Raw genomic sequence first — 26,131 nt, forward strand, 5'->3', positions numbered from 1 at the left:
GAGGCAGTGGGTGTTGGTGTGTCTGCATGTGGATGTTGCTTGTGTGAATGCTTGTGTGAAGTGTGGTGCTTATGTCTGGATGAGCTTCCCTTGGGTGTTGAGGTGTGTGCAGGCTGGTCTGTAGGTGTGTCTGGGATAGGCAGAGGTACAGGGGATTGGGTCTGGGTGGAGGAAGTTGGAGGGGGAAGGCTAGAGACAGGGACAATTGCTTCCGTCAGTGCTGAGGCCAGAGCGTTGAACGATAGCTGATGGGCAGCCTGACCCGAATGAATGCCCTCCAGGTATGCATTACTCCGGTGCACCTCCCTTTCTACACCCTGGATGGCATTCAAAATGGTAGACTGCCCAACAATGATGGTCCTCAGGAGGTCAATGACCTCCTCACTGAGGGCAGCAGGGGTGACAGGGGCAGGGCCTGAGGTGCCTGGGGCGAAGGAGATGCCCACCTTCCTGGGTGAGCGGGCAGACGCTGAGGGACGCTGACGGGCTGCTGGGAGGGCGGTGCTGGTGCGCTCGGTGGCGGCTGTACCTGTTGTTGCGGGGGGCACGGATGTTGCCGCCACCACAAGGGAGCTCCCTTCAGAGGACGAGTCGCTGCCACTGACATCAGCACGAGTCCCCGCTGTGGAGCTCCCCTCGCCCTCCGTCTCACTGGTGAAATCCGAGTCAGTTGCATGGCCCGCCATGGCCATGTGAGATGCAGCTCCCTCGTGCTCCGATGCCACTTCTCCTCCGCCTGATGATGCTAATGTACACATGAACAGGAAGACCACAAAAAAGGGGGAGGGGGGAGAAATAAAAACATGTTGAGTGCATGGATTACCGCTACCGTTGGCGGAGAGGACAGACACAGAAGCCCCCTGCACTACACTGCGCACTTGGGGTCCACTACGCAATCCGTGGGACATGGCCTAAAAGCCTATGGACGACGACTGCACACATAGATGACACAGGGCCATGAATAGCTGTACTTGGCACCCTACAGAGGTGGGGGGCGGGGGCACAGGGCCATGCCTTACGGAGGGGCCTAGCCTACAGAAATCGCCCTGGCCTAGAGATACCCACAGCCCACCTTCCCCACCCAGACACCTCCACTGCACGCAAAGTCACCAGAATGAGAGTGTACTCACCCCCTTGTGTCTGCTGTGATGTCCTCACGCGCCCATCCAAATCGGGGTAGGCCACCGCCAGGATCTGGGACATCAGGGGGGTCAATTGACGACTGGCACCCCGCCTACGTTGGGAGGCCATCCCTAGCAGAGACTCCGCCGTCTTCCTGCTCCCGCGTCGGATGTCCTCCCACCTCTTCCGGCAGTGGGTGCCCCGTCTGTTGTGGACCCCCAGGGTCCGGACAACCTTGGCGATGGCACGCCAAATAGCGATTTTCTGGTGGGCACTGACCTATGTGACATGTACAGGGGGAGAAAAAAAATCATCACCTTCTGCATGCTTGATGTGAGTGGCCCCCCATCCCCACCCTTGCCATGTGGTACATGCTCTCATCTGTCGTCTGATGCATGCCTCAATCGCTCCCCTCCCCACCATCTTTCATCCACCCGACTCAACCCAGGCATTGCCCACAAAGCATGCTCCCAGTGTACTTACCTGTTGGTCTGGAGGACCGTAGAGTAGCGCATACTGGGGGAGGACCCCATCCACGAGTTTCTGGCAGGGCCCCTTTCCCCAGTCGCAGCAGCCATTGTCTCTTCCAGACCGAGGTCACAGCAGCACTTGCAGTGTAGGTCCTCTCCTGTGGAAGATCAGGTATCGAGTGATTAAGTAGATAGAAAATGGCGGTCACGCCCGCGGCGGTGCGTACCGCGACCGCCGGCGCACATCGTCATTGGCTCGTGTAACCCATAGGATTCTATATTAACCAATGCGGCTTTGCGCCGCGGTCTTCGACCGCCTACCGCCACGGTGTGCCACGCCAGCGCATTGACCTCACATCCCATTGTCACACTTCACAGGTCAGACAGCCGCCATTTCAAGGGCCCACATGGCTTAATTTCTACTGCCTCACACATACCTAGGCCTTTCCTCAACACTCATACAAACCATTCAATGCATAGTGAATCGTGTTGTGTGCAGGCTGTGGGAACGTACCTGTGGGTTGATTGACTCTGTGCTCGCTGTTGTCCTTCCTAGGCACCGTCCGCTGGGCAATGCGAGGAGATGGAGGAATCTTCCCGTGTACAGACCGCTGGTGGACCTGTCGACAATGGAGGAAAGACATGTCATACTGACATACAGGCTTGACCGAGCCACTATACAGGAACTGTGTGCCCAGCTGGAGGCAGACCTGATGTCACCCATCCGCCAACCCACAGGGATCCCCCCTCTAGTGCAGGTGCTGTCAGTGCTCCATTTCTTAGCAAGTGGGTCATTTCAAACAACAGTGGCCATATCATCAGGGATGTCTCAACCTATGTTTTCCAAGGTGTTGTCCAGAGTGTTGTCTGCCCTGCTGAAACACATGAGGAGCTACATCATTTTCCCTGAGGTGGGGGATTTGCCTACAGTGAAGGGTGATTTCTATGCCCTTGGACATATCCCCAACATCATAGGTGCCATTGATGGGACACATGTGGCTTTGGTACCCCCCAGCAGGAGTGAACAGGTGTACAGGAACAGGAAAAGTTATCATTCGATGAATGTACAGATGGTGTGTTTGGCTGACCAGTACATCTCCCATGTTAATGCCAAGTTCCCTGGGTCAGTGCATGACGCCTACATCCTGCGGAATAGCAGCATCCCGTTTGTGATGGGTCAACTCCAGAGGCACCGGGTGTGGCTATTAGGGGACTCTGGTTACCACAACCTGTTCTGGCTACTGACCCCAGTGAGGAATCCCAGGACCAGGGCAGAGGAACGCTACAATGAGGCCCATGGGCGGACTAGGAGGGTGATCGAGCGAACCTTTGGCCTCCTGAAGGCCAGGTTCTCCATATGACAGGTGGATCCCTAATGTACTCACCAAACAAGGTGTGCCAGATCATCGTGGCCTGCTGTATGCTTCACACCCTGGCTTTGCTCCGCCAGGTCCCTTTTCTGCAGGAGGATGGTCCAGATGGTGGTGTTGTAGCAGCTGTGGAGTCTGTGGAGAGTGAAGAAGAGGAAGCCGGAGAGGACGACATAGACAACAGGAACACAGTAACAGAGCAATATTTTCAGTGACACACAGGCAAGAGTACACACCGGCATATTACATTTACTTAAAGACTCCTACCTCTCTACTGTCTGACTTTTTCCCCCAGTGTGTGGTAACTGTGTTGTGACTTTCCCTTCCGTTTTCAGAGCTGTGGGCCCCACTGCATGACATCTGCTTTGTTACCCCATGGACTACAGCTGTGTGACAGCGGTTTGTTGGCATCACAATGTGAATAACAATTTTGGCACTGTCATGTCTAATACATTTGTTAAAATCACTGACAGACTCCAGATTGTTTATGTGCAATAAGTGTTTTCATTCAAGTGCTCTAATTTGGATGGGTGGTTGCAAATCGGTGAGGGGTGATGGTGGAGGATTGTCCATGGCAGAGTCCAGACTATCAGGTTCACAGGTGCATTGTCCAAATGCCTGTGGGAAGTGGAGCAGGGGCAGTTGAAGGTTGGACAGGGTGACAATGTGGGACAGTGGGATGACAATCAGGGCGGTATCCTTTGCTGGCGGGGGTCTTGACATGTTACTCTGTCTTCTTCCTGGATCTCAGGGCCCGCTTGCAGGGTGGTTCTCCTTCTGCAGGGGGTGGGGTTCTGGTGGCCTTTTGGTCTTCTGTCGGGGCCTCCTGTCCACTAGCGCCGGCGGAGGTGGTAGCCTGTTCATGGTCCATGCTAGTGTCAGGGGCCCTTTGAGGTGCCACAGTGGTCCGCAATGTGGAGATTAACTCATTCAGGGCCACTACGATGGTACCCATGGCGGTACTGATGTTTCTCAGTTCCTCCCTGAACCCCATATACTGTTGTTTCTGCAGAAGCTGGATTTCCTGAAACCTGGCCAGGACCGTCGCCATCGTCTCCTGGGAGTGGTGGTATGCTCCCATGATGGAGGAGAGGGCCTCGTGGAGAGTGGGTTCCCTTGGCCTGTCCCCCCCCTGTCGCACAGCTGCCCTCCCAGTTCCCCTGTTTCCTTGGGCCTCCGCCCCCTGGACCGTGTGCCCACTACCACTGCCCCCAGGTCCCTGTTGTTGTTGGGGTGGTGGGTTAGCCTGGGTTCCCTGTAGAGGTGGACACACCGCTGATTGACGTGTCCTGGGGACAGAGGTATGGGCCCGCTGGGTGGGTGCTGTGCTGGTGTTCCCAGAGGGGGGAAGGTCTGCTGTGGCCTGTGCCTGTCTGAGGGGAACCGACTGTCCCGAGGTCCCCGATGGACCGGGCTGCGCATCTAGATCCAGGGAGACAGAGCTGCTGTCATCACTGTGGGCCTCTTCTGGGGGTGGAGGGGACATTTGTGGACCCTCCTGTGCGGTGACCTGCCGTTCGGGTCCTGCAGGGGTATAAAAGTATGGTTATTGCTTCTGTGTGTGCCAATGGCGTGCAATGGGTGGGTGCCCGTGTACCCCAGTGCTGGCATTCCTTTGTGGGGGCTGTTGTGACGGTATTTTGGGGGGGGTGATGGGTATGTGCATTGGGCATGCCTTGGTGGTGGGTGTCCATGCTTTGGGGCCGCATGCAGGGCTAAGTGTTGGGATGGGTGGGTTGTGATGGTGAGACATTTGCAAGGGGTAGTTGTGATGGGGGTAAGGGTGAGGGTGGGGGTGTGAGTTGGCATGCAGGTGGGGTGGGGGGTTGAAGTAGTGAAGATGAGACTTACCAGAGTCCATTCCTCCACCGACTCCTGCGAGGCCCTCAGGATGCAGGATGTTCAAGACTTGCTCCTCCCATGTTGTAAACTCTGGGGGAGGAGGTGGGGGTCCGCCGCCAGTCCGCTGTACCGCGATGTTGTGCCTTGATACCATGGAACGCACCTTCCCCCGTAGGTCGTTCCACCGCTTCCTGATGTCGTCCCTATTTCTCGGGTGCTGTCCCACAGCGTTGACCCTGTCCACTATTCTGCACCATAGCTCCATCTTCCTGGCAATGGTGGTGTGCTGCACCTGTGTCCTGAACAGCTGTGGCTCTACTCATAGGATTTCCTCCACCATGACCCTGAGTTCAGCATCTGAGAACCTGGGGTGTCTTTGAGTTGCCATGGGGTGGTGTGGATGATGTGTGGGGTGGAGTGTGTAGTGATAGGTGGGGTGCTATTTAGTGGTGTGTTGTGTGAGGTGCGTGGAAGTTCTCTGGGTATTGGTATTGTGTGCCTGTGGATGCTTGGTAGTTGACTGTGGTGTCTCTCTCTTGCCTTCTCTCTCAATTTCTGGTCGTAGGGGTTTGTGGGTGATGTGGGTGTGTGTTTTATATTGTATTGGGTGTGTGGGAGTGGTGTGTGTATGTGTATCAGGTGTGTGTATTTCGAATAGTCCAATGTGGTTGTGTTTTGTACGAGTATGTGTATTTCGACCGCGGCGGTGTGTACCGCCAATAGAATACCGCGGTTGAAAGACCGCCGCGTGGATTCGTGGGTCGTAATGGCATGGGCGTATTTCTGTTGGCGTGACGGTGAAGGTTTGGTCATCGCCAGTTTATCGCTGACCTTTGGTGTGGTGGACTTTTGTGGATGTCGGAATTTTGGCGGTTTGCCTGTTGTGGGTCAGAGGTTGGAATGACCGCCACAGTACTTTGCCTCCAATCTGATATTTTCTGTGGAGATTCAGTTAACAAGATTGAAGAATGCCTTATCCATTCTATTAATTGTTAGTCTGCTCAAAAAGGCTCCAAACTTAGGAAAGGGACAGGTTACCTGATAATGTGAAAAATAAATAATCCTCTAAAACTATTGCTATGATATGTAGTATTTACACTCTTTTGTTTGCAGATTTCTTATTTGAAGCAGACTTTACTTTGTACTTTGGTGGACCTAACTTAAATGCCACACTCAATTATTTCATCCATGGTCCAATTTGTTTGCAATTTAAGAACTTGAATTGAAGAAAAAAGTCAGACATGCTCTGCTTCACTTTTTGACACTGTTTCGTAGATCAACATTTACCTTACTTCTGATAATGTAGCATGCACCTTACTTCATTTGAAATACCTGTGGGTGTGTCAGGGACTCAATGATCATATAACAACAATACGTGGTGATTTCAGCATTCTGTCCACAAGGTGTCATCTTTGAAAATGGACTATCAAGCTTTAGGTATCCAGATAGGGGGCACAGTCTGTAGATGCCTCTTTTGAAGGTAGGAGTAAAAAACGACTGGTTATTGTGACTTATCTGTTTACATGACATCCCAGCTCCAGTTTGTTTGTGAGAGTCTTAAGCCCATCCTTTTATGTCATTGTGGGGCTACTATAGTAAGGATCAAACCAGATAGTCTGACTATACTGATAAGGTATCTCTCAACTGCATCAGACATAACTATCATATGACAACACAACACTGCTACTCATGCTGATCCAACATCTGGACAAGTTTGCTTCTGCAGCCCCACAGCTGCACCCTCGTATGCAGTGTTTTACTGGCTGACAGTTGCAATCATGCTCCAATGTTATTCACATTTCATACTGGAATTTCCATCCTCAAGTTGACCTAGGCTGATAAACCAGCTTCTTTCAGAATGAGAAAAAATGAATCATCGTTTGTCCTAATGAAAACCCTGTTTACTTAATCGGGCTTTTGAGATTGAAACATTGACTCCTTAACCCTTGGATTGCTTTTAATATAATCTGGTCTTGATTAATAAAATGTATGACACAGTTCTTCCTACATCCCAGTGATCCTTGTCTTATCGCATAACTTATATTGTGAGCCATCTATATTTTTTATTGTTTTTAGAGTTTCTTTTGTCCATCAGTTGTTTGACAAGTGATGCACTGAACACTGCACCATAGCATCACTCTATATTTTTGTGCATACGTTTAGCAAATTCCTAAGATTTGTTTTATATAAATATGTATATGATAGCCAGCTGACTTCTGTTTTGTCGCTTTTGAATCTCTTCATATATGAATGTAAACATGCATTTGAGAATGTCACAAAGCCTTAAGTGAGACATCACCTGAGTTCTTCTCTAACATTTGATGTACCCTCTCTTAACTACCAATCTCAACCTTTGTTTCACACACAGGTTAATGGAGATGCATCTACCACTTTTTATTTCTGATCTGTGCCGTCTACAGCTGTTAGACCTGTCATCCTTCGAGTGGTCTTCCCTACAAACATTTAGCTTTCACCCTCCTATTTATCTGATTTTTTTTGTATGTGTATGCTTGACTCCATATACTTTACTACTAATAACCAGTGATAAAGTGCATGTGATCACACGCTAAATTGTGATAAAATTGGCCTACACCTAACTGGCATATTGGATTTACTTATAAGACTCTAGTAAAGTGGTATATCATATACCTAGGACTTGTAAATTAAATGCTATAAGTAAACCTGAAGTTCTTTTTGTATTACCAGCTTAAATAACCCCTTGAAACATGTCCTAGGTCTGCCATTGCAGCCCGAATGCAGTTTAAAACTGCTAATTCAACTTGACAAAATCACTTCCTTGCCAAACCTTAAACTCACTTTTATTAAATTATAAATTACCTCTGAGTTATGCCTTAGACAGCCCATAGTAATAGGTGTATTGTAACTAAAAGGTTGGACATGAGATTTAGGTATGCTTGGATGGGCCATTACTGGCAGGATGGGGGGTGGCAGAGCTGGGCACAGGCTAGCTTGCAAATCAGTAGACTGTCCCATACCTTCACACAAAGGACTGAGTGCTACCTCATTGTTCATGTAGTTAGGTTGGAGCCAGGGCAGGGGAGGTAGGAACTCCAAGCACTTCAAATGGAAAACTGCAGAAACGTCTCCACTTCAAAGAAGGTATGAAAATAGGACTTTCAGACCCACTCTTCACTTCACTTTCTGGACCAGTGGAAAGACTCTAAAGTCTTCTGTGTATTTCAGAAGACTTATTTGCTGCATCTGTAAGGACTGCTCTTATGGCTGAAGCCCACCTTAAACACTCAGCCTTGTTTCACTGCCTCAACCCAGGACTTCTAGGGTGACTCCAAGAACCCGTTAGCTGGCCTGCTGATCAGAGCCTTAATGACAGAAGAGGCTCCAACAATCTTGAACCTGCACCTGAGCCCAGCCTGAGCGAGTCCTCACCCTCCAAGTGGTGCCCTCCCCAGTCCTGGACCTTGGGAAATGGTGCTGAAGGCACCCAGATAGACAAAATCCAAACTTTGGGGCTAAGGACAATTTTGGCTAAAACATTCTCTGAGAATTATGAGGAGACTGGGACCTACCTGCTTGTGATCTGCTCAAGGTGCATCATCAGTCAGCCTGACTTTGTGACAGCTCCAGCTACATTATTCTCCATAGCACCAATCCTGTTCAGCTGTCCTTCGCAGAGGGGTATCTGGTCTTTAGGAGCCCTTATTGGGTACAGATTGCACCTTAATCCCAAAACAGGAGACTAAGCATGAACGTGGGAATCTGCACTTTGATTTCACCACGGGCTTCCCTATGATGGGACCTCTTCAGAAGACGCCTGCAGCCTTGCTCCACCGAACTTTACAATCTCAGACAATTCTTCCTGAAATGTCTTCTAAATCTGAAAGTAAGAACCAACTGGGTCTAATCCACTTCATTTATCCAACTCAGCTCAACCCACTTCATCACAGTTGGCCATATTTTGTCTTTGACCCAGTCTCAGGCAACTATGGTGGTCATTCTGACCCTGGCGGTCTTTGACCGCCAGGGCGGAGGACCGCGGGAGCACCGCCGACAGGCCGGCGGTGCTCCAATGGGGATTCCGACCGCGGCGGTAAAGCCGCGGTCGGACCGGCACCACTGGCGGGGTCCCGCCAGTGTACCGCGGCCCCATTGAATCCTCCGCGGCGGCGCAGCTTGCTGCACCGCCGCGGGGATTCCGACCCCCCCTACCGCCATCCAGATCCCGGCGGTCGGACCGCCGAGATCCGGATGGCGGTAGGGGGGGTCGCGGGGCCCCTGGGGGCCCCTGCAGTGCCCATGCCACTGGCATGGGCATTGCAGGGGCCCCCGTAAGAGGGCCCCTAAATGTATTTCACTGTCTGCTGCGCAGACAGTGAAATACGCGACGGGTGCAACTGCACCCGTCGCACAGCTTCCACTCCGCCGGCTCGATTCCGAGCCGGCTTCATCGTGGAAGCCTCTTTCCCGCTGGGCTGGCTGGCGGTCTGAAGGCGACCGCCCGCCAGCCCAGCGGGAAAGTCAGAATTACCGCCGCGGTCTTTCGACCGCGGAACGGTAACCTGACGGCGGGACTTTGGCGGTCGGCCTCCGCCGCCCGCCAAGGTCAGAATGAGGGCCTATATGTCCACTGTTGGTGCTTTGATGCTTTGGGCATTAGTTTTCACCTTAAACATAAAAAATTCATAACTCACGTTATACTGATCATATTTTTGTCATTTTGTGTCGAATAATTTAATAAAATGTACTCTATTTTTCTAAAATGGTGTTGGACTTTCTTGTGTTTTCACTTTATTATTGTTTGTGTGCCATATAAATACTTTACCCATTGCCTCTAGGTTAAGCATGACTGCTTTTGTGCAAAGCTACTAGAGAGTTAAGCATAGATTAACTTAATTACTATTGTGGTTAATTCTGACAGGGATTGTGGCTATTGCTTCAGCAGGGTTAATACCTCACTCAACCAACAACCCATTTTCTCCAACAGCACATTAACTAACTCACGGTGTTACTGTGTGGATGCATGTGGTGTAAGCAATATATTTAGTGAAAATCAGTCTCTTAACACAGTACCTCAAGATGATTATGCTGTGATAGATAGGGTTCTATGTAATTGTGATCTGCTATTCCTGGTATGAGGTGCCAGAAAATTGTTTTTTAGTTGGTGAAGTTTGCACCTTCTCTAAGTAGAAACCATGATCCTACTCGGGGTAATTCAGACACGCGCCATAAGTTAACCTGCACTCACCCTCTGTTAGCTTTGCACAGAGCAGAAAGGCTTAACTTAAGAAGAAATATATAAAGTATTTCCGCAACACTTCAAACAGTAAAACAGTAAAAAGACCACACAAAAACACACACACCTGAAAATAGAACTTAGTTGTATGAATAAAACAAGACCAAATAAAAAATCAAATAAGTAGAAGTTGAGATAAAAAATGTAATGATTAAAATCCAATATAGTGCTTAAAAGCATTAAGCTCAAACTGCAGCTATCTGGTCACGCTAGGCTGGGTGAAAGCCAAAGGTTCAGGCAGACCACAATGGAGCTTTGGTCAAAAACACTCCCAGGCAAGTCCAGCTAAAGTTTTACCTTCTCAGACATTAGCCAAGTCCCATACGCAAGGAAAAAGTCTGGAAAAAACATCACTGGTGGTGGTCTGTGGGTGTGAAGAGCCATCTGGGCATCACGGATCGGGAGAATGGAGCCTTGCAGTCATGAGCAGCGATGCTTGCTGTGAAAAGAGATGAACTTATGGTGGCTTGCACTGATTCTTTGGGCAATCAGTGCTATTCCGGTGTCAGCAGACCTGTTTATTGCTGCAAACTGCCCAAAAGCTTGATTTCAGGAGCCTCAAAACCACTTTCAAGGACCCAGGACTGGAGGGGCACCTCTTGAGCTTCAGGAGTTTGTTGAGGACAGGTCCAGGAGGCAAGCCAGCAAGCCCTTGGAGTTACTCTGCTCCTGGGTTGGAGAGATTCAGGTCCAGTCTTTCTCACTACAGGGCAAAGAGATCAGCAGGTCATCATAGCAGAGCAGGAGTCCAGCAGAGTTCAGAGGAGTGTCATTACTTTCAGCAGCCCAGTAGTCATTGTTCCAGGTCCACAGTTCCATATGTGTACTGAAGTGGTGGTGTAAGAGGTGGTGTAAGAGGTCCAGTTCTTGTACTGAGTTGTGCCTTTGAAGTGGGGATACTTCAAGGAGAGGCCTTTGAATTGCACAGAGTCCCTGCCCTTCATGCCCTGTCTCCAGACTCACCACAGGGGGTTATGCATCCCTTTGTGTGGGATCAGGACACAGCCAATTCAGATGTGTCAGCTCCTTCCTCCTGTCCTGCCCAAGGTGGGCCATCAGTCACGCCTAAGCTCCCTTTGTGTGAGGCTGCCTGGAGTGAATGCATAAGAGTGTAGCTGTCACCCATCTAGATGTTTATTCCGAGACAGGCAGAAGGCACCAGATGGTTAAAGTAACAAAATGTCAACTTTCTCAAATTGACATTTTCAAAACTACAATTTAAAATCTGACTTTATCATAAGTTGTGATTATAAATTGTGATTCCAGAGACACTAAACTTGGTGTCCCATGTCTTCTCAATTGGAAATTACACCTCTAAAATGTAATAAGGCAATCCCAATGATATTGTTTGGGAAAGATAGTCCTTGCAGTAGTGAAAAACAAATTTTAGAGTTTTTCACTACTAGGACATGTAAAACGTGTAAGTACACGTCTTACTTTTTTAAAACAATGCGCCCTGCCTTTGGGCTGTCTGGGCCCTACTTTACGGGTGTCATATACATTACAAATGAAGGTTTTGGTCTGGCAAGAGGGTTAACTTGCCAGGTCGGCATGGCAGTTTGAAACTGTATACACAGACTCTGCAATGGCAGGCCTCAGTCATGTTTGAAGGGCTACTGAAGTGGGTGGCACGATCAGTGCTGCAGGCCCACCAAAAGCATTTAATTAACAGGCCCTGGGCACAGGCAGTGCACTTTACTAGAGACTTATAAGTAAATGAAATATGCCAATTGTTGATAAGCCAATGTTACCATTTTAAGAAGAGACCACATGCACTTCAGCACTGGTTAGCAGTGGAAAATTGTCCAGAGTCCCACAGCCACAAGAACAAGGTCAGCGAAACAGGAGGTCAGAAGGCAAAAAGGTTGGGGGAAACCACGCCAAGGATGCCAGATGTAACATGAGGTTTACTCAAGCAGCATACAGTGTACCTGTGTCATCTCTACAAATTACAGTATTCTGAACTGGATGAACTCTAAAGGGAGATATCCAAGGGGAAAACACATTAGAAATTGCCACTTTTATGGCAGATTAGCTACGCCAAACTAACAAATGTTTGACTGGTTGCACATGAGTCTATATGGTTATTAAACCAGTAGAGCAAACTACATTATTACCAAGCTGCGTACATGGCACAAATGACTGAGTGCCTGATTTAGACGTAGGCAGACAGGTTACTCCGTCCGAAATGTGACAGATATCCCGTCCGCTGTATTACGATTTCCATAGGATAAAATGGAATTGTGATATAGAGCGCAGGATATCTGTCACATTTGTGATGGAGTAATCCCATCTGCCATACTCTAAATTAGGCCCTGAATGATCAATCAATCAATCAATCATGCATTTTATCGCACACTCTATCACCCTGCGGGGTATCTGGGCATTGTGCCTAGTTAAAGAGGCAGGCTTTAAGCTTCTCCCTGAAGTCTGTCAGTGAGGGTGATGCCTGGAGGTGGGGTGGCGGGTAGTTTCAGGCTCTTGCAGCGATGTATGAAACATGCAGTTGCCAAAGGAGCTACAACATATGCAGCGGGTGTGAGCGAGGGCAAGAGAGGCAGAGCACATGTGTCTGGAGGGTTGGTGGAACTTAAGAGGCCGGTTAATGTAAAAGGGTCCAAGGTTTTTGAGTGCCTTGTAGGTGAGGGTGAGGATCTTGAATTGGCATCTCTTCTGGTTGGGGAGCCAGTGGAGGTTCCTCGAGTGAGGGGTGATGTGAGTGCATCTAGGAATGTCCAGGGTGCGTTTTGCTGCTACGTTCTAAATGGTCTGTAGTCTTCTGAGTGCCTGAGTGGAGATGCCGGTGTCGAAGGCATTGCCCTGGTGGGCGCAGCTGGTGAAGAGGGCTTTCGTGACAATCTTCCTAGTTTTGGTGGGGATCCATTTAAAGATTCTTCAGAGCATGTGGGGGGGAGTGGAAGCAGGAGGAGGTGGTGGTGTTGATCTGATGTTTCTTGGTCAGTTGACTATCGAGGATGGTTCCCCGGTTGAGTGCCTGGTCTGTAGGGATAGGGCTGGGTCCGAGTTGGGTTGGCCGCCAGCTGTCGTCTGAAGTGGAGGTGTTGCTCCTGAAGATAAGTACTTCAGTTTTGTGGGAGCTCAGCTTGAAGTGGTTGCCTCTCATCCAGATGGCTGCGTTGGTCATGGCATTGGCGATGTTGGTTTTGGTGTTGGGTGGATCATTGGTTAGGGAGAGGATAAGTTGCGTATTGTCTGCGTAGGAGATGATGCTGATACTATGGGATCTGACGAAGCTTCCGAGGGGATCATGTAGGCATTGAACAGGGTGGGGCTGAGGGTTGATCCTTAGGGTATGCTGTAGATGATGTCTTTTGGTGCTGAAGGGTAGGGGGACAGGTGGATGCCTTGGGTGCGTCCACTGAAGAAAGAGGCGATCCACTTCAGGGCAACTTCTCGTATTCCAAGGTTGTGGAGTCTGTTGATGGGGGTTTTGTGGGAGACTGTGTTGAAAGCTGCAGAGAGGTTAAGTAGGATCAGAACAGCCTTTTCTTTGCGGTCGAGGGGTCTCCTGATGCCGTCTGTGGCGGCGATCAGAACGGTCTCTGTGCTGTGGTTTATGTGTAATCCTGACTGTGAGGTGGTTCTGTTCTAGGAATGTGGTGAGTTGGAGGTTGATGGTTTTCTCCAGGACCTTTGCCGGGATGGGGGGGAGAAAGATTGAGCAGTAGTTTTTGAGGTTGTGTGGGTCGGTGGAGGGTTTCTTCAGGCGGTATCTCACATCAGCATGTTGCCATGGCTAGGTAGCAGTGGTGATGGAGGCAATGATAATGCTGGTGAGGTGTGTGCTAATTGGTTTGACTCTGAGGTTGTAGAGATGGTGGAGGCAGGTGTTTCGTGGGTGCACCGGAGTGGATGGAGATCATCATGGCTGAGGTGGTCGAGGTGGTAAGCAGGGTCTAGGCAGTGATGGTCTGGCTGACATTAGCCTGTTGGTTTGGGTTTCCAGGGTTGGAGGGAGCTGGTTGGGCATTGAGACTGTTGGGGATGTTGACGATCTTGTTGTGGAAGAAATGCAAGAGGGTGTTGCAGAGGTCTTGGGAGGGATGAATGGTGTTCTCTATGGCTGACGGGTTGGAAAAATCTTTGACTGTTTTGAAAAGTTCCTTGGTGGGGTTGGCTGCTGAGTCAATGTAGGTGGCGAGGGCTGCTTTCTTAGCGTCATTGATGTGCAGGTGGTGTGTGTTGAGGGCTGCTTTGTAGGTGGCTCAATCAGCGGGGATCTTGGTGGTGCACCATCACTTCTCGAGTTGGTAGAATATGTGATTCACAATTTGGAGCTCTGTGATTAACCAGCTGGCTCGTTTGGAGGTCCTGTTGGTTTTTGCTGGTTTCAGTGGGGCCACCCTGTTGGCGCAGTCATTGATCCAGGAGGTGATGTTCTGAACTGTTTGGTTGAGGTCAGCGGTGGCTTTTGGGTGGGAGGAGGCGAAGGCCTGTGTCCATTGGGTTTCGGTGACCTTGGTGGAATGATATCTGTTGCTTGAAGGTGGTGTGCTGCGCTTCTGCACAGTTGGTGGTATGGCTAAACTTGATTCCGTCACTGGAGGTAAAGATGGTGTCGAGTGTGTGACCGGTCCTGTGAATTATTCCTTTTTTAGTCATGTCCATCCCTTTTTACAATTTGAAGAATGTATCATATGTAAGCTAGAATTTGTATAGAGAAATGTGAAAAAGTGTTACTCCCCAGTTCTGAGCAGGTTGCAACTGATAAATACCATTATTCAGGGGGAGGTATATGTAGAGTGCAATAACCACCTCTTTTTCCCTTGAAAATAAAGTATATCTAGCAGAATTTTTTTTAAGGCACCAGATTCCACATGTTTAGCCTATCATTTGAGCCTGTGATCTGCTGAAGAATGTCAGGGTAAAACAGGAAGTAGTGCACAATCAAGGCCAAACATTTAGTATTTTTCATAGAACCATGTCACAGAATAAAGAAACGTGCTAAAATGGATGAATAAAGATTCATGATATTGCATAAATGTTCATAAATATGTGATATTCAGTGTAGTTCCTTGTCACCCATTCTTCTTTGTATTCATGATGCAGGTTACATTGAAGAACTTTGTGTTGTTCCCTGCCCCTTCGATTGCAAATTAAGCGACTGGTCAACATGGTCACCTTGTAGTGCCTCTTGTGGAACTGGTGTGAAAACGAGATCTAAGTGGCTGAAAGAAAAACCTTACAACGGAGGCCGCCCATGCCCAAAATTAGATCTCAAGAATCAGGTGAGGTGTACCAAGTTGTCAATTAAAGTGTGCATGTTTTGAACGGCTGGAAGGTTTATCTGTCAATTTAGAGCACATTTGAACAAATTGGCTGCCCCCTTCATGTTTGATCAGGCTCTGAAGGAGACTGCATACAAAATGGAGCGATGAAAAGGGTGTCGAATAGCGAAGCACGCCAAACAAAAATCGGCAGTGCACACACCTCCTTGTCAGCTCGGTGTTACCTTTATTTTGTTATTGCCAGGAACATCCTATTACTGACGGCGGTATTCCATCTAATTGCTATTCTTCCCACAGTCATGGGCAAAGATAGGTTGTTGTCCTTTGGAATCAACTTGAAAGCTAAAGAATCTTTGGGGATATAGTCTGGAATGTATAATTAAACGCTCAGATTAGATTGTTTTTATATACAAAAGAACAGACTGTGATATTTAATCTATTTTATCAACAGTTCCCACAGCACGAGTTATTTCTTTACTGTGGAAGCAACCGATTTCTTTAAAAAACATGTTCTGTTTAAAAAAAGAAAACAAAGGTGTCTATCAAAATGGAAATGGAAAATGCCTAATGCATAATGATGTTCATAAGAACTGTGTACAACATGAGATATACGGCTATAAACACCTCAGCTCCTGCAGACTTTAATACTGGGAAGCCTTATGTATTTTTAACTCGAGCCTGAAGGTTGGCTAGCCACACAATACCTCTGTCACAATCGGGAAATAAAAATAGATAAATATATACTAAAACCATTTTTTTCAAATAAGTCAAATGTGTATGCAGTAAATACGGATTCTATCTTTTCCGAAGAAAGCTGAATAAATCTGGGAAAATATTCCATATTTTAGTCACAACAAGATGTCCTGCAATGACAAACATGCAAGGGAATCTCAGCATCTTTTTCAAATTAAGGAGTTCAATGCTTATGTTCATTATGATATGATAGCTAATTATTTTAACAATTAAATGCAGTTTGGTTGGACAAGTTGTGAATTGTACAATGCTGAATTCTTCGACGTTGGTGTTTAAAAGTAAACACATACCCCACTTTACTCACTGTTGATACACACTGGGGTAGCCACTGTGTGGGCATGTGAGAATGCACTTTGGATCATTGGTTTGACTGGGAAGAACACGTTTGGAAATTAGGTCATTCAGAGATGGATACTGCAGTCATTCATATTACCTTTTATTTAAAATGTATTTTCTGTTAGCCTGACAGAAATTGGGTTATGTAAAAATTTGCAGATTCAGTAATTATAAGGTGACAGAACCCCTTTTCCCTCTGGGTATGTTCCAAAATAGTCTTAGCCAGCCCTATGTAGATAAACCATTCTCCCTTTGTCATGATCAGAACAAGTTCTCCCACCCGTTTGTGTTGGAGCCAAAGGGTATAAGATGGCCTCTGGAAATAAATGGGAGCAAATCCAGTCAGCTTCCTTTGGGAACACCAAGAGAAAGGACAAGGTATTAAGGCTACCTCTTGTTTTGTTAGATGTCTTGTACACATCCTAAATGGTTAATTCCTGCTAAGTGGACAATTACAGGGAGTGCAGAATTATTAGGCAAGTTGTATTTTTGAGGATAAATTTTATTATTGAACAACAACCATGTTCTCAATGAACCCAAAAAACTCATTAATATCAAAGCTGAATATTTTTGGAAGTAGTTTTTAGTTTGTTTTTAGCTTTAGCTATGTTAGGGGGATATCTGTGTGTGCAGGTGACTATTACTGTGCATAATTATTAGGCAACTTAACAAAAAAAAATATATACCCATTTCAATTATTTATTATTACCAGTGAAACCAATATAACATCTCAACATTCACAAATATACATTTCTGACATTCAAAAACAAAACAAAAACAAATCAGTGACCAATATAGCCACCTTTCTTTGCAAGGACACTCAAAAGCCTGCCATCCATGGATTCTGTCAGTGTTTTGATCTGTTCACCATCAACATTGCGTGCAGCAGCAACCACAGCCTCCCAGACACTGTTCAGAGAGGTGTACTGTTTTCCCTCCTTGTAAATCTCACATTTGATGATGGACCACAGGTTCTCAATGGGGTTCAGATCAGGTGAACAAGGAGGCCATGTCATTAGATTTCCTTCTTTTATACCCTTTCTTGCCAGCCACGCTGTGGAGTACTTGGACGCGTGTGATGGAGCATTGTCCTGCATGAAAATCATGTTTTTCTTGAAGGATGCAGACTTCTTCCTGTACCACTGCTTGAAGAAGGTGTCTTCCAGGAACTGGCAGTAGGACTGGGAGTTGAGCTTGACTCCATCCTCAACCCGAAAAGGCCCCACAAGCTCATCTTTGATGATACCAGCCCAAACCAGTACTCCACCTCCACCTTGCTGGCGTCTGAGTCGGACTGGAGCTCTCTGCCCTTTACCAATCCAGCCATGGGCCCATCCATCTGGCCCATCAAGACTCACTCTCATTTCATCAGTCCATAAAACCTTATAAAAATCAGTCTTGAGATATTTCTTGGCCCAGTCTTGACGTTTCAGCTTGTGTGTCTTGTTCAGTGGTGGTCGTCTTTCAGTCTTTCTTACCTTGGCCATGTCTCTGAGTATTGCACACCTTGTGCTTTTGGGCACTCCAGTGATGTTGCAGCTCTGAAATATGGCCAAACTGGTGGCAAGTGGCATCGTGGCAGCTGCACGCTTGACTTTTCTCAGTTCATGGGCAGTTATTTTGCGCCTTGGTTTTTCCACACGCTTCTTGCGACCCTGTTGACTATTTTGAATGAAACGCTTGATTGTTCGATGATCACGCTTCAGAAGCTTTGCAATTTTAAGAGTGCTGCATCCCTCTGCAAGATATCTCACTATTTTTGACTTTTCTGAGCCTGTCAAGTCCTTCTTTTGACCCATTTTGCCAAAGGAAAGGAAGTTGCCTAATAATTATGCACACCTGATATAGGGTGTTGATGTCATTAGACCACACCCCTTCTCATTACAGAGATGCACATCACCTAATATGCTTAATTGGTAGTAGGCTTTCGAGCCTATACAGCTTGGAGTAAGACAACATGCATAAAGAGGATGATGTGGTCAAAATACTCATTTGCCTAATAATTCTGCACTCCCTGTATTGACAACACTTCACTCTTCCAGGGGCTGGGCGGCAGGCTATTGTACTCTGGAAGTAGGAGTCATCAGCTCCAACTTTAAATGTACTTGGATCTCTAAAAGTGTAATGAGTGGCAGAACTGGTTTAAGACAGTTCTGGTTCAGACTGCATAAAGTACATTTTCACAAAGTTTATTTTCCATTAAGGTTATTAAAATTCAAAATATCATTTTGCCATTAAATCAGAGGGGCAAATACTGAACAAATTACCCCAAAATCATCCTGATGTAATCCCACAACAATGTTGGAAAAAGAAAATTAATATTTACCAAAGGAGTCAATGCCCCAGTGAGCTAGGAATACATAGGGCCATATTTATACTTTTTGACGCGAAACTGCGCTAACGCAGTTTTGCGTAAAAAAATTTAACGCGGGCTAACCCCATTCCAACGCGCCAGCCGGGCGTCATATTCATGAAATGATGCTAGCCGGCGCTGCTGCCTGGTGAGCGTAAAAAAAAATGACGCAAACCGGGCAGCGCTGGCGTAGGGAATAATGGGGGTTGTGTGTCAAAAATGGTGCAAGTCAGGTTAGAGTCAAAAATGTTTATGCTAACCTGACTCGTGTCATTTTATGACTCCTGTCTTAGCAAAGACAGGAGTCATGCCCCACTGCCCAATGGCCATGCCCAGGGGACCTCGGTCCCCTGGGCATGGTCATTGGGAACAGTGGCATGTAGGGGGGCCCAAGTTAGGCCCCCCTATGCCACTTAAAAAAAAAAAAAAATACTTACCTCTACTTACCCGTACTTACCTGAGATGGGTCCCCACATCCATGGGTGTCCTCCAGGGGTGGGCGAGGGTGGCAGGGGGTGTCCCTGGGGGCATGGGAGGGCCCCTCTGGGCTCCTGCCGAGCCCACAGATCCCTTAATGCCTGCCCTGACCAGGCGTTAAAAAATGACGCAAATGCGGCTGCGTGTCATTTTTTAACGCCAGCCCCCTCCCGTGCGTCATTTTTGCATGGGAGTTTAAATAAGGCGCAAATGCCTTAGAGTCATTTTTAGCATGGAAACACCTACCCTGCATCTCATTAACGCAAGGTAGGTGTCCACGCTAAAAAATGACGCAAACTCCAAGAATTCTGACGCTAGACGGGTCTAGCGTCAAAGTTTAAATATGGAGTTAGCTTTGCGTCGGATTTGCGTAAAAAAAAACGACGCAAATCCGGCGCAAACAGAGTATAAATATGCCCCTCAATGTTTTAATGCAGATAGGCAAATAATGTAGCCCAGGCAGTGAAATAGAATGTGAATCAATAGTAAAATAGTGTGCACGTAAGTGGCTTAAATAATGGGGATTCATAAAAGTAGGAAAGAGAATATATATATATATATATGTTCATTAAAAAAACTAAGGTGACAGGGTCGTTATAGTTAGGTTCAGATTTTACCCACACAAAATTTAGCTGGTATATTTAGAGTTACTTCAAGTAACTATAACTTTTCCCCTATAACTCGCGGGAAACACCCGGAAGAACGAGTCCGGAACCACCAAGTTGTGAAAAACAAAAGCGAAACAACTGTTTTGTTTTCCACAGCTTCCTGGTTTTGGTACCTTAACCATGCATGTCTGAACAACGTACATGCGTGGTTAAGGTACAGAAGAAGGGAGTTGGAGTTGACGCGGTGAAGGAGGAGGTAAGTTGGTCTGAGACTCAGGCTGTTTTCTGGGGGGCCGGGGGTGGGGGGCTCGGGGTGATTAGGGTTTAGGGGTGCAGGGTTTAGGTTTAAGGGGTAGGTTGGGGGCTGGGGTGGTTTAGGTTTCAGGGGAGGGGGTTGGGGTTCTGGTAATTTTGGGGGTTGTTGTGGGGATGGGGGGTCGCTGTAATTTTGGGGGGTGGGGTCTAGGGGGGAAGCATGCTGGATCGTGCATGCTGATTGCTAATGCCTTTACCAGGAATGTGTTTACAATGGTAAAATCATTGTAAACGCATTTGTGGTAAAGGCATTAGTGGTGTATTGGAAGATGTCATGGGTAATATAATAGCTGTTTAGCAGTGCATGGCGAGGGTGCGAGTTATAGTTACCATAGGGCACAAGCTATAATTACTTGAAATAACTCACACTATACTAGCTGAATTTCTATGGTTTTGTTCATGTAAAATCTGAACCTAACTATAACATCTCTGTCACCTTTGTTTTTTATTTGAATTTCTTGTTTTTTTTTAACATTAAGTAAGATGTGCATCACAATGCACAGTGGGGAGGAGTTAGACGCAAGGCCTGGCCTGGCATTGTGGCGGCCCCACCTAAGCTTGCTGCTCCTTCCACCCCTCCTCCTTGCCAACCATTGATGAAGTCCATGCCCTTGCTTCCTCATTAGAGCCCTGTGTGGCCATTGCTCTGCCATTGCCCTTCCCACCTTCCCTGAACATTTAGGCCCATATTTATACTTTTTTTGATGCAAAAACTGTGCAAACTTACAAAATACAATTGTATTTTGCAAGTTTGTGCCGTCCCTATCCCATTCCTCCTGTCCTCCACGATCCAATGTGCCATACTTGCCAAAAGTTTAAAGTTGGTAAGAGGGTGACTTTGGAAAAAACCTGGGTAACTGATTTTCCCTGTAGACTTACATTGAAAAAGAGGAGATTTTAGGCAGATGAAAAAAAAGCCATTTTGGGCTTAAAAACATTGGGAGTCTCCTGCCTGAATCGGGTCTGTTGGCATGTATGGTTGCACTGCCATTGCCTCTTCCTTCTGCCCACAGTGAGGGGTTATAATGACACAGTCTCTATTGAATGTCCTGCATGGATGATTTGTTGCCCCTGCCACCCTCACCACTGATCTCCATGGTCCTGCGTGGTCAACCTGTTTTAAGGGCTACTTAGGTGGGTGGGGCAGTCAGTGCTGCAGGCCTAACAGCAGTATTTAATTTACAGACCCTGGACACAGGTAGTACACTTTACTAGGGACGTATAAGTAAATTCAATATGGAAATTGTGGATAAGCCTATGTCACCATGTTTTAAGCTGAGAGCACATTCACTTTAACACTGGGTAGCAGCGACAAAGTGCCCAGACTCCTAAAGCCAACAAAAACAAATTCAGCAAAAAAGTGCCCAAAAAAGGCAAAGGTCTGGGAATAACCCTGCAGAAAGGGGCATTTCCAATTGTAAGGCTTTCTAAAATAACAACAACGTCAATTTCAACATGGAGACTAGGCAAAGACCATTGGACATTTGTAAAAGATATTTCTGTATTGATGTCCAGAAATTACATTTTCAATCCAGGAGAGCCAATTTACCATTTGACGGGGGTGTTGTAAATGTCTTTAGGTTTCTAAGGGTCACTAAAAGCCCAGATGAATACTTAGATGGTTGAATTGAGCTGTCTAAGGAACATTGTTACAAGCAACAAAGAGAGACTGTGAAATGAGTAAAGAAATTTAGGGAGGACAATAATTACACTAATTCATACCACTGTAGAAACTGTTACATATTTTCATGGATTGAATTTAATGCCATGAGAAAGAGATGTTTAACAATTCTGAGGAAAGCAGGCCTATACATTTGCTCACAGGTTTAAACCTAGGGATGTATATGATATGTTTGCTGTAGGGCTGAAAATTGTATGCTATCACCAAAAATGATCTGCAATGTATTTTGATTAAGTCAGTATCCAGATACTCTCAAGAACACAGCAGCTATTTTGTCAGTAGTTGTTAGAGATTTCTGTAAACCAGAGATATGGATGACAATGTCATGAGAACAGGCCCTCATGTCCTTAAAGTAATCTGGGCAGGTTACAGGGTGAGCTTTGCTTGTAGCTGTCCCAGAAACTTACAATGTAGATGACATACATTGCTCAAGACACTGAGAAGTGCAACATAATAATTAATTGGTTCTGTGTTATGGACATTTACGGTAACCATGCCCTTAAGATCTTAATACAGGAAAAGGGTGACTCAAATGACTGTGAAATTGATGTTCACCTGCTATAGCACCTCCTACAAGCATTACCATTAACCTCAATCAATCAATTTTTGAGGGTTGAGTAATGTTATTTGTACAGGTGAATTAAGGCTTTTGATATGCTCTAGCGGACCCAAGGCAATGTTTGTATAAGGGGGTGGTGCCTTTAACTTGGGGAAATCTATGTTTACAGTTTATATCATTGCTTGATGGTGTGTCAGAGCCTCTTGTTGAGAATTCCTAAGCATGTTTTATAGATTTACAAAACAGCTAGAGTGCATGTATGAATGATAATTATTTGGGATTTTGTCTTTCCTAAGAAAGACATACATGGCACCCGGTAGCCAGGATGTCAGGGATTTCTCACACACACAATGACTTTCCCCAAAACATCTACAAAATGGTAGGCAATTGTATTAGCTAGACATCCGTAAATATCATTGGATTTGAGGGCTGTGGCTTTTTCTCCAAGCAGTTCCTGGTGTGCCTCTAGAATATTGCATTGAATGTCATTTCTGACATTTAACTCTTCATGGTGCAATCATATAGTGCATATAGTGATGATACATGGATCATGATGTGTGCTGAAGAAGAACAGTTACAATGATCAACAGAAACAGACTCAGTTTCAGAATATAACTGCAAGCCGTTCTAGCACTTCATTGCTTGATTTTTGGTCTTGCTTTGTTAATCTTCAGACAAAAGGACCAACATTTCTGCCAATTGATCACCCCATTCAAATATCTTCTCATATCAGCCTACCTGAAGGAATAACCCCTGCATTCCAGTGGGTCTGATGAAGCTGATAGAAATACTCTGTCACTAATTTTCACACTCTCCAAACCAGATTTTATTGTCTCAGTCCTTTTCCAGCATAATCAAATCTTGGTGTACAGAAGCCTACTCCAGTTTGGCAACATTCACTGTCCTCATACAATTTGTTTCTAGATCCATTATATTAGCATTTAGTATCTCTCATACAGTTCTTGTCTAAGCACTCCCTGCATTGATGATTAAAGCTCTTTCCCTCTTTGTGCCAGGTGAGCCCTGAGATGGCTCTATCATCTATGTATGCTTGGGTCGCTATTCATCACTTTGAGGAGAATCACCATGTGAGGTGATTGGCCCTTTGGGCAGAACTGTTGTGTGAGTGTAGTAATTAAGAGCCATTGAACAAGACAAAGATATGTTGTAACATAATAACGATATGGATTAGGAAAAGGTTTAATGCTTGAATTTGAGTATTCTCGTGTCTTAATGCAAGTGTCAGCGACACATTGGAGATCACTATGTGCAATCAGTGGCCCACAGTTGTCAATTTTAATGCTAGATTTGCATGAACATGGGATCATTGTGGCTAGGAGCATGAATCGTACACAGTTTAGAGGAATTGGCTTGAATCTTAACCTGAGTTGTAATTTATATCAGCCTATGTATAATTCTGGACTTCTTTATTTTGAAGCACTATTTGAACTGTTGATGCCATGAGTTAGGTGCATGCATATATACAGCTGATTAAACCTATATCATTGAAAGCCTTCCTACTGCCAGGTGCTGCTAAATCATTTTTTCAGTCAATCAATGTCCTCTGTAAATTTAAGGTCTGGGTCACACTTTCCTGGTGCTTGGTCTTACTAGTGAAGCCTTTCACATTCCTTGAAATGACACTGACTGTCATAACCGTACATGCCTTCACACAAATTGCCAATCAGAATGAATCTTAATTTGCACCCTTTTTCTAATTATTGAAATCATTATAATGTAAAAATGTGAAACAGAAGATTTAGTGAACAATTATACGTTTTCAACATATGTGATAGAATGCTGTTACTAGGAAAATGCCTCTTGAAACACACAGGTCATTATAACTTTAATATCAAAGTGATTAAACACATGATATTATCAAAATTATGAAATGAATGTTATTGCACTCACTGAGGTCCACACATCATAACTTCTCACTTCTAGACCCCGAAGTGCCTGGTTCATGCTTTTAAAAGCTGGTGCAGCTGTGGGGCCGCCAAATTCATAATGAGTTCCTAAGTCTTCATTATAGCTAGCAAAGTCTGATAAATTTGTGTCTTTTTGTAGGGTTAACCAAACCTTTTACATTCACTAGATACAAGTCAGAATGTGATAAACAACAAATAAGTATAAAATGATACAGTCAACAATATTGATGAGACATGATTTAGAGAAGGTAGAGAAACAGGAAGGTAATAGGAGTGAGAGAGCGTAGTTTTAATATTATATATTATAGACGTGTAATGCTTACATTTGACTAAAACAGTCTTAGAATATATTAAATAAAGGTATAAGTTTTGCTCATGTATGAATGTTAATGCTAAAATAATAATTATCTTCAGTTATATGTAGTATTATAAGCTGAACTGCATTCATTAGAATCGTGTGCCTTAAGTTAGCATAAGTCGCGAACTAGCTGTGTAACTCTCATTTAAAATCTATTTTTCCTGCTTTTCTCCATGCGGACTCGCAAAAGAACTATGACCCAGCTATTGTTCTCTTCTATATTGAAATGCAACATTAACAAAACTTCCCATCCGCATTCTACTAGCTTTTAGTATAGAGATATGTGCTTCGAAACAGTAATGGACACTTTCAAGGACAATGAGACGAGGAGAGAAGAACTCCTGACCCGAGACGTGTGCCAAGATGGTGAAGTAACCCCGGACGTACCACCTACGAAAATGCTGATTATAAAGACCAATTGGAAGATGAGAAAATATCTTAGAATGACAAATGCATTACTTAATGAATAATTTGATTGGTTACCAATGATGGGGTGTAGTTATTAACCAATAGAATTGTGGGGGAATGGGTTAAGAAAAGGGGATAAAAACTCATGACACAGAGGACGAAGTTCAGTTAGGAAGGGATGACATCGATTGCATCCAGAAACTCTGTCACTCTATTTGGTGATTTGAGACTTAGACAAAGTATTACAATCCATAGACTGCCCTATTACACTGTCCTCCATATGAGGAAAGTGATCCATGATTCTCTTTAGTTAGATTGACGGTGAACCAACTGATGTCCTGAAGACGAAGACTGATCCTGTATGCTGACAAAACTTGAGGAGGGTAAATATTATTGCTAACAGAATTGCTATGCCTTTTCTTTCTAGGTACCAACTGCTGTATATTTAATTAATTATTTAGTTAGATGTTTTCCAAATTGATGTTCTAAATTGTTTTGCATGAAGCCCATCATGCTAATGCTAATTTGAGGTTAGGAGATGTATTCAATTGACTGACGAAACTGACGCGACTGACATGAAGCTATGCTGAACTGATATTCTGATGTTTATCATGCACCATGGTTTAATCTCTGCTGTTATATCTATCCTATGATCTTGATTATCGCATTCTTGAAAGTTTATTATAATTGCCACTCTGTGATTATGCTTTTATGTCTCTTGGGTTTGAGACTAATACGTTTAATATTAGATTGTAATCAATAGGGAATAAATTCACAAAATCTTTTCTTCAAGGTATGATTATTTGAGCCTGAGAATTAATAAATGCGCCGAAGGTTCATTAATGGTTATTGTGAAACATAATTGATGTTTGGTAATCTCGTCCTACGGAGACTCACCACTGGGTCAAAAGTTTCATCGACCTAAAACGAGTCCTGATGTGTATAAATTGACATAGACGGACGAGTTAACAGTTTTGGTAGCAGAGTTCGGGTTTGGCCCTTGGGGGCCCTAGGACGGAGTTTTTGTGGT

At 45.5% G+C, this 26,131-nt stretch overlaps 1 protein-coding gene across 1 annotated transcript in view; it reads left to right on the forward strand.

The window, feature by feature from the left end:
- The window catches only part of THSD7B (thrombospondin type 1 domain containing 7B), a 2,268,639-nt gene that overhangs the window by 1,687,051 nt on the left and 555,457 nt on the right, over positions 1 to 26,131 (forward strand). Inside the window, exon 16 of the mRNA XM_069225078.1 lies at positions 15,147 to 15,325. Coding sequence (XP_069081179.1) covers positions 15,147 to 15,325 — 179 coding nt within the window. The remainder of the gene's footprint in view (positions 1 to 15,146; positions 15,326 to 26,131) is intronic.

Source organism: Pleurodeles waltl, chromosome 3_1, assembly GCF_031143425.1.
Source record: "Pleurodeles waltl isolate 20211129_DDA chromosome 3_1, aPleWal1.hap1.20221129, whole genome shotgun sequence".
Taxonomy (NCBI): Eukaryota; Metazoa; Chordata; class Amphibia; order Caudata; family Salamandridae; genus Pleurodeles; species Pleurodeles waltl.